This window comes from Argiope bruennichi, chromosome 10, assembly GCF_947563725.1.
Source record: "Argiope bruennichi chromosome 10, qqArgBrue1.1, whole genome shotgun sequence".
In the NCBI taxonomy this organism is placed as follows: Eukaryota; Metazoa; Arthropoda; class Arachnida; order Araneae; family Araneidae; genus Argiope; species Argiope bruennichi.
This window is the reverse complement of record NC_079160.1, coordinates 115,290,020-115,299,347: the sequence shown is the minus strand read 5'-3', so window position 1 is coordinate 115,299,347 and position 9,328 is coordinate 115,290,020. Positions and strand designations below refer to the sequence as shown.

Below are 9,328 nucleotides of genomic sequence, written 5' to 3'. Positions count from 1 at the left end.
GTTGTTTTTGATTTTTTAATTGCGAATTGTAATTCTTCCATTTGAAGTGCTCCGTTTAATTCGCTTTCCTGATTGTCCGTAAACTGGATTGGTAATGGTTCGTGAGTACTGGAATTGTTGGCATAAAATTCTGCGAACAGATTACTTTGCACGAATGGGTTTGTGATAAAAGAATTGTTAACAGAAATGGTGTTGAAGGAGTTATTATCTTCATATTGCTGATTCAGTTTTCTTAAGATAGAATAAAATAAACGAGGATTTCTTGCACTATTACATAAGTTATCCCAAAATTTTTGTTTTGCTTGTTTACTATAAAATTTGAATCTGCTTGCGAATTTTTTGTGAAGAATCCAAAATTTAGTTGATATGCATTTTAATGCTTTCTTCCGATATATGATTTTAAGGTTGTAAAGTTTGTGACAGGTTTTATCCCACCAGGGTGGGTATTGTTTGTTATTCAAAGGTATTTTTCTAGTATTATTGGATATGATTTCTGAAATGTTTGATGAAACTGAGTCTAGGTTAAGATTTGTATCTTCAAAAATTTTTTCCGATTGAAAAAGAATAGATTGCCCTTTAATTTCTGTGAGGAACCTTTGTTTGTTGTGTAAAACTTTGCAGGTGGAAATTATGGGGAAATGGTCGCTGTCAAAAGATGATTCAGCAACAAAACAATCTGAGCTACAGAAGAGTGATTTGGAACAAAGGGTAAGATCCAGAAGTGATTGGTTACCTGCAGGAGTAATGTGCGTCGGGTTCGAAGTATTTAAAATGACAAAATTTGAATCCGTTAACCAATCGACAAAATTGTTGCTGAGTCTGGAAGAAGTGGTTGAGCCCCAAAAAGGGTGATGTAAATTAAAGTCACCAAAGATGAACGTTGGTTCAGAAAGTGAGTTAAAAAAGTTTCCGAAAATTTCAATGTCAAAACCTGTAGGAGCGTAAATGTTTACTATGCAAAAGTTAAGAGAAGCTGTAATGATTTTAACGGTGAGTATTTCCACGTCCGAATTTTGAGGTACATCGTAAGGGATTATGTATGCCGACAAATGATCGGGGATTCCAATTAAAAGGCCCCCTCCCAGTCTGCCTTCCCTGTGAGATCTAAAAAACCTTTTTTTATAGAAACTAAAATCTTCTTCAGCATAAAGAAAAGTTTCTTGAAAAATCCAGAAATCTGAAATTGAGAAGGGGGGAATACCAAGCCAGATTTTTTTATTCCTAATACTACGGCAATTCCACTGAACAAAACGCATCCTAATAAATTAAACCAACAGAAAAGGAAAAAACAATCTGCAAACTCTGCAAGGGGTCAACCAAACACCGGGGTGACGTACACACACAGAAAAAAGAAAAAATCCAAGCATTTGGGAAAGATAAAATTGAAGCAGCGCTTTGCAAAGAAGAGAAACAAATAACAAGCAGTAAAGTGGGAGAGGAAACATAAAACAGCAAAAAGGAAACAAAGCGCAAAAAAAGATTATTAATCCGAAGTCCCAGCAGGGCCACCAGCGTCCCATTGCATGGGTTGACTAGTAGAACTAGCGAAGTTTTTCGAAGCATTAAGTAAAGCTTTTTTCTTCCTGGATGGAGATTTAATTTTTCACCTTTGTCAATCACATGAATTAACTGTTGCACCATAGACTCGACCGTCTTTTGAAATATTTCCAATAGAGCATTGAAATGTTGCTCCATCTTTTTGTTGATGTTTTGGATGAGGGATTCCATTTTGTCGTTGAAGTGTTGTTCCATCTTTTTGTTGATGTTTTGGATGATGGATTCCATTTTGTCGTTTAAAGATTTTTCAAAGTCAATGGGTTCCGTGTTCAATCTAGTAACAGTCGCATAAGTTGTATTAGAAGATGCATTAAATATGCGTCATGCTTCCCCCGTAGTGAGGTGGTTACGACATTTTAGATCCAAAATTTGTTGTTCCTTGACGTACAAGGGACATGCTTTAGATGTTGCTGCATGAGAACCTTGACAATTAATGCATTTAACTGGGTTTTGACAATTTCCAACGTGTTCTGTTCCACATAATTGGCAAACTTGGTCTTTCGAACATATCCTAGATGGGTGTAGGAAACTGTAACATTTTGAACACTGTCTAGGCCGATCGATAAAAGGTCGAATTTTCTGGATTGTAAGCCAAAGTTTAACTGAATCTGGAACAGAAGTACCCAGAATTGTTACGAGAATTGGAGAAGTTTGTTGTGTCGAATTTTGTTTGACAAAACGTCTCATCTCTCTGATTTCAATATCATTAAACTGTCGCAGTTCATCTGCAACTTCTTTGAGTGGAACACATGTGGGCATATCAATAAGCAGAAATCTAGAAGTAACTCCTTCCCAAATAACGTTTGAAGTAACCTTAGTATCGTTAATCTGCTCTAAGCTAAGAAGTTGTTTTGCGCATCCCGGATCCTTTGTAGTAAAAATTAGTTTCCCTTGCCGGGTAAATCTCATGTTCATGATATTTGAGTGTCTGTCGATATTTTGCTTTATGAAAGTTTGCATCAGAATGGGGTTTGTGCGCGGTATTTGAGAAGAAGCATTCGCATTAGAAAAAATAACGTTTATTTCCTCGTAATGTTTCTGACCTAAATTTAGCACAAGGTCCTTGGCAGGTTTTTCATTCAAAAAATAAATGTCAGTAATTTGAGGCATCGTGTTGAAGGCGAGAGTTTCAGAATTCAATTGAAAGGACTCATCACTAAAGTCTTGCACTGATACAAATGTGCGACTCAGCTTGCAATGAAGAAAAAATTCACAAAATATAAAGGAACAATCTTACCTCGGACAAAATGAATTTAGCAGAGTAGAAATATGAGGAGAAACAAATAAAAACTTGTCTAAACTTGAGAGTAAGATGCAAAAACAAAATCCACCATAAAGTATTTTTAAACGCAACTTCGCTTTTTTATAAACAAAAGACCGTTATATCTTTCAAAAATATATGCTGAGTTGTATCACAACACTAATAGAGATTGTTCTTTCGTGAACGAAACGTCGACACGAACGGATCATCTAAATGAATCAACTGAACCATGTTACTTGTTTCTGAAAATATCGTTCGTTGGTGAAGCACTGTGTGGAACCACTTATTTTCATTAGTGATTCAGCTGAATAGCTGTGTGGATTCAAATATTTTTCTTCCACAAATGACTGTGTGGATTCAACTATTTGAATTCACAAACGACTGTGTGGAACTTGCCATTCTCGATTGCAAACCATAGGAAGGGTGAGAAGTAAGAGAGGGTTGGAGGGCTTGGAATACCACTTCGTAAAAGAACTTGATAGATAAAGCAGCTCTTAGGAAGGTTTTTCTCAATAATTCATGTTGCTTCCGGCAAATAATTGATGAATTGGAGTGATGCAAGGAGGGTATCGATCCCATTCAGTATAAAGCATTTTCTCTTTGAAATTATCCTTTCTCTATAAGGAGAAATACCTACCCTTATATACATTGATGAAGATGCATTTTCAAAATATAGTTGTTAAAAAAATGTTTGCAGAAAATGCAAGATTATAGAAAAAAAAGTTATTTAAGAGAATTCAAATTTTGTTTGTAAATCTACCTTTTCAATCAAAATTATATGCTTTTGGTATATTTCATATAACAGTGTTATATATGCAAAGTGATCAAAATTAAAACACCCCTACTCTGCACTTTCTATACAGCGAACTATTAAGTGTAAAGGCTCCAAAATTGTTGAGCTTACTATTCAAGACAGATTACACGAAAAAAAAAATAATTCCGGAAACACCGATAGATGGTACTGTACAACAAAAAAATGCTGAAAAGACTCAAAATACACATTTGTAACGCAATTTATTGGAGTACATCAAACATTCAATCACAAGGACCTTATCGATGTAAGGGAAACTGCTCAATATGGTACCCTTCTTCCAGATGTAAAATCTGCATTCTGTGGTCATCTTGTTCCTATGTGAATCGTAATTGGTGGATTGAAATGCTTCTCACATGCAGAGTGATATTGTGTTAAGGATGATGAATATTTTACGAGCGGTTATTACGTAACCAATATCATAAAGTCACAAATAACAGTGATCAATACTTTTGATACGATCTGTCCAATGGAAGCTCTGGAACAAAACAGAAAAGGGGAATTCTGTGAATGGGTTGAAAAGTGAACTGACCGGTTATTCTTGGAATTATCGTATCATTGAATTGCATTTCACTGAAATTTATCGGAGCGGTGTCTTCCCTGGAAAGTGTGAAGTTGCCGCTCCACTTCATGAGAGTGACCTTGACTTTCCGATATTCGCATTTGATGATGCACTATTCCATACAAATCATTTTTAATTGCTTGTGACGTGACTTTACATATGTTATGTTTGCTTCTGGCGCCATCTATTGGTAGAATATAGAACTAAAGTAAACATGTTAAAGAAATGACATATATATTTAATTCAAATTTTTCAGAAAATGGTTTACTCCAATAAAAAAATTAAATAAATAGTTTTGAAAAAAATCAAATTTAAGAAGTAAGCTGAAATAGATGAATTATTTAATCACCATTACTTAAATTAGTAAATTAAGTATTAATTACAATTAATAAATTTTATATTTAATATTAAGTAATAATTTCTAATTAATAATGTGATTGAAATAACTGATATTTGGGGCAAATATTTAAAAATAACAACAGCAAAATTATTTGTTATTCAAAAAATCGTGGATTATGCATCTCTATATTGTTTCAAATCTGCGAAGGATACCAGGCATCCTCGATTAACAAAATTCTTCATGTATCCCAAAGCCAAAAGTGAGAGGGATTAAGATGTATAGAACGAGATGGTTAGGTCGCCAGAAACGCATGACTAATTACTTTATCATAAGTAAAATGTTTCAGAAGAAAACTGCTATGTGTAGAGTCCAAAATGTGAAGGCACTCCATTTCGCAGAAAGGTTGCTATACTGACAAAAATTCAGATGACAGAAAACTCAGTATGTTGCTGCTGACACATTAATTATTTAAAGACGGTTTTTTTTTTTTTTTTTTTGTTTGTTTGTTTGCAACATCGCATATTTTTTATCAGAACGAGAAAATGTTAGCTAGAAATTAGAACTCAGTACAGGAAGAAAACTAAAAACCTTTTGATTTGACAGAATAAGATTTAAACAACATGTTTAAGACTCTATCATACTTACTTAGCACAATATGTTGCTTATACTAAGCTTCTTTCAGATAATTTTTTAATTTTCCCGTATACGTAGTTTAGAGAAAATATGGTAATTGATAAAAAATTCGAGCTCGTCATTTTGACCAACCTCCAGTTATGTATCTCACTGAATTCGAAAAACAAATTTATGAATGTTTCTCACTGTTTGTGACAGAGATAACTCAAAATTTCTTAGCGCTAAACAAATGAAATTTGGTATACTGTCTTTACTCCGAATTTGTAGATTTATATCAGATTTTGAGCAAAATCCGTTAGGAGGAAGTCTGTCTGTCCAGCTGTTCGAATATATGTTACAACGATAACTACAAACGAAAAGAGCCAGGTGGATAAAATTCGATACGAAGAATTAGCATCTACAATCTAGACACCTATTTAATTTTGAACCAAATCCAACGAAGGGTTGTTTGTCTGTCGGTCTGTACTTTTAGAAACATGTAAACACGCTAACTCAAAAATAAATCAAATTTGGTTCGGGATTTTTGTGATTACTCGAGTAGTTTTCTGTCAAAATTTTGTTTCAATTGGGCGGGAAAAAGGAATCTGACACACAAATTCTATTTTCGGATACTATTAATCGTATACTTTGGATTAATCGCCAAATGAATCGTCAAGAGTGACACGATAAATTCAGTAAAAATGTTAAATTCATGTCAAAGTTTAATATTTCGTATCTACGAGGGGTGATCCAAAAAAATGTTTACAAGTAGCAGTATTTGGAAAGTAGAAATTGTGGATGGGAATGTTGTTACCCAGAGTGGAGACAGATGGCGCTAGTTGCCTTAGACCTGTCGTTCGAGCAGATAGTGTAAGTACTAAGACCTGAAACAGCGACAGTAATGGCAAGATGTCTAATAAAGTGGACTCGCACAGAGGTGCGAGTCGTGATACGATTTCTATGGCCAGGAATGTGTTCTCATCGAACATTCACAGACAAATCGTTGAAATGTACGGGGGGGGGGGGGTGCGAATCAATGATAGACAACAGGTGGCGAAATGAGATCGTTCTTTTGAAGCGGCCAGAGAGATTGCTGGAAACGTTTAGGTGGGAGGTCTGGAGCCACCCCCATACAGCTCCAATTTTGCTCCCAGTGACTATTTCCTTTTACCAGCATTGAAGCTTATCCGAAACAAGGTTCATATAAGACGGTGATGTTCAAAAAGGTGCAGAGAATTGGCTCAATAGCCAGGGACCTGATTATTATCAAGACGGGTTAAACAAATTGATCCAGCGGTGTGATAAAGGCCTCAACAGGTTTAGTGATTATATAAAGAAGTGACCGCCACGTATGTCTCTTAATTACCATTTGTATCCTGTGTCTATTGTTAATAAAGCATTTTTCTTTTGCCTTGTAAGCTTTTTTTGGATCACTCCTCGTATTATACGCTAATGCTATGCAAGGCGTTTTCAGGATAATACTTTTATGACGAGAAAATTTCGGGGAGACAACTCCAGCTGGTTCTTTGAGTAATAGTGAAAACATGTATATCATTCTTAGAATAAAATATAAAAACCTTATAATGTCATCATAAATATAAAGTTTCTTTAGAAATGTTCAAATAGCAGAGAAGAGTTGAAATTTAGGTAAAGTACATCCTTTACTTACTGATCTTAAGTAGAATTTCCAAACAGATTCAAAACTTTGATAAAAATATAATATGGCAAATTGCATTTAATTAGCTCATTGCCTTCTGTAGTCACTGCATTCACATACATCAGCGTTTCTCAACCTTTCAGTATTTGCGGCCCAGTTTTCAACATACAATCATAATTTTCATCGCGCCCCACGCTTACTATAAAATGTATACAACAATAATGTGTATTGAGTATTTTGGATTCTGTTTTTAAATTATTTTTAACTAACTGCCAAAACAAGAGTAAAAGCGAGCCAACGTTGGCGAGAAACCACATCTTGCATTTTGGATAAGCGGGCGGTGAACAGATGAAATGAATGAAAGCGGGGAAAATTTAAATATTATATTTGAAATGAAAGCCAAACAGAGAGATGAAACGTTAAAAGAATATGAAAGTAGAAAAATTCGTTAATGAAAGTTAACCTAGACGGGGTGAGCTAAATTCAGAAACTGGGAATACATTTTTTCGAATAATAAAAGATATAAAACAGAAGCATGACTAAACAAAAGTGAAAAAAAATAAGCAATGTTTGGGGAAAGGAATCCACACGACCGATGCCGTCTCGAGCATGCGCAAAGCAAATGTTTTCTCATAGGAAGAAGGGAAATGTTCAATAACACAAGTTTCAATTCCAGCCAGTCTCATTCGAGTCGATCCTTCTATCGCTATCGAATCTATAGTGAATGTGTATGTTATATATGTTTTCGCGTTAATTGCAATTCACCATAGTAAATTTTCACGGCAGTAGATTTATGCAGACTCATGGATAAATTTTTAAGCGGAAGTAAGCAAGCATTAGACGATAGTAAGCATCAATAAGTACACAGACGAGCGTGGTTCCGAAAATAAAATCAAGGAAATATTCTCAAAAATACTTAAATTTTGGGTTTACCTGTGCGAAAAGGAAACGAAGAAGAAAGGCTCAAGTGTATCCTTTGCTCAAAAATATTGGCCGCAGACAGCATGAAACCTAATAAACTTAAAAGACATTTGCACCGAATATGCACCGATGGCGCTTGTTCAATGTCCGGAAAATTCCAAGGTATACAAGCCCTTGTAAAACAAAAATCGCCTCAGTGCACACATTGCATGATCCACAGAGAAGCTTTGGCTTCGAAAGCAATGAGTCCTTGTCTGAATATTGTGTTAACTACGTTTGTAACCGTAGTAAATTATATAAAAATGAGACCCCTGAAATCGAGAATCTTTTCCACACTTTGTAAAGACATGGGTTCAATACATTCAGCGTTACTGTTTTATTGCGAGGCAAGATGGTTATCACGTGGGAAATTTTTGCATCATGTTTATGAATAAAGAGAAGAAATCGTCATTTTCCTAGAAGAAGAAAACAGACCGGAGGCCCAGAATTTTCGCGATGGTTTATTTGTGATGAAATTGAGGTACTTGGTCGACATATTCGAGAAATTAAATAGCTTGAAACTTCAACTCCAAGGAGCAAATACACATATGTTGGATACGAGTGATAAAGTTAATGCTTTTTGTAGAAAATTGGAATTGCGGAGCAGAAATTTAAAGCAAAAAACCTAACAGTGTTCGCAAATATGGACGCTTGTACTAAAACTTACAAGACTGAAGAAGAACATGTAAAAGTGATTTTTGCAACCGTTAAAAATCTTTTAGCCATTCTGGCAAAGAATTTTAAAAAAAGTATTGTCTTGCTGACGACAAACTGATAGCAAGTTACGAGTGGGTTAGGGATCCATTTCATAAGACTCCCGGAGGACTCTCAATTGATGAGGAAGAAAAATTCATAGACTTCACGACAATTGGCGAAACTAAAAGACAATTGACAATTTAGTAATAAATCACTATTTGAATGGGGTCAATTCACGGTCACGTGTCAGGTACCAAACAAACCGTTTCTGTTCAATTTTCAACCGTTCTGCGCATGTCGGGATGTCTGCCGATAACGTTGATGAAACTATTGTTTAGTAAATGTTACGCTAGCCGATCAATTATTAAAAACTTCTGATTTTTTTTTAAAGATATTATTTTGAATTATTTTCTCCAAATTTTCGTAGTTATATAATTTTATTTCTTATATTAAAATTTTAATTAGTATTTTCAATGGAATTATTGTTTTTGCATAATTAATTAACGTCGCTTTTTAATTCGTTTGGTGCTGCTTTATTCTTTCCTTTCCCATATCCTTCCCCTCACTTTTTTTTATCCAAAGGATACATTTTGACAAATGACTATCTCAGTGTTTTTGAAAAATTACATATATTCTTTTTTTTACATATTATTTAAATATTATTGAATGTTGAATCTTATAAATATAGTTCTTTTCAACAACAACAAAAATAAATTATTACTCTTAGATAAGTTAATATTTTAAAGCTTACTAATAAAATTATTACATTTTTTTTCTTATGTAATGATTTTTATTAATATTGAGACTTTGATGTTTTCAGTTTGCTCAGAGGAAAGAACATGAAATTCAAATTAGTATATATTGAATAAATT

The 9,328-nt window shown here is 34.3% G+C and overlaps 1 protein-coding gene across 1 annotated transcript; it reads right to left on the bottom strand.

The window, feature by feature from the left end:
• Positions 1–1,878: 1,878 nt before the first annotated feature.
• On the bottom strand, positions 1,879–2,466 carry LOC129987745 (uncharacterized). Its single transcript, XM_056095687.1, has one exon. It carries the CDS (start codon positions 2,464–2,466, stop codon positions 1,879–1,881), a length of 588 nt encoding a protein of 195 aa, XP_055951662.1.
• Positions 2,467–9,328: the final 6,862 nt, after the last annotated feature.

What these genes read in the sequence shown, in the direction of transcription:
- LOC129987745 (XM_056095687.1), bottom strand. Translation starts at nt 2,466, where the DNA reads ATGAGATTTACCCGGCAAGGGAAACTAATTTTTACTACAAAGGATCCG.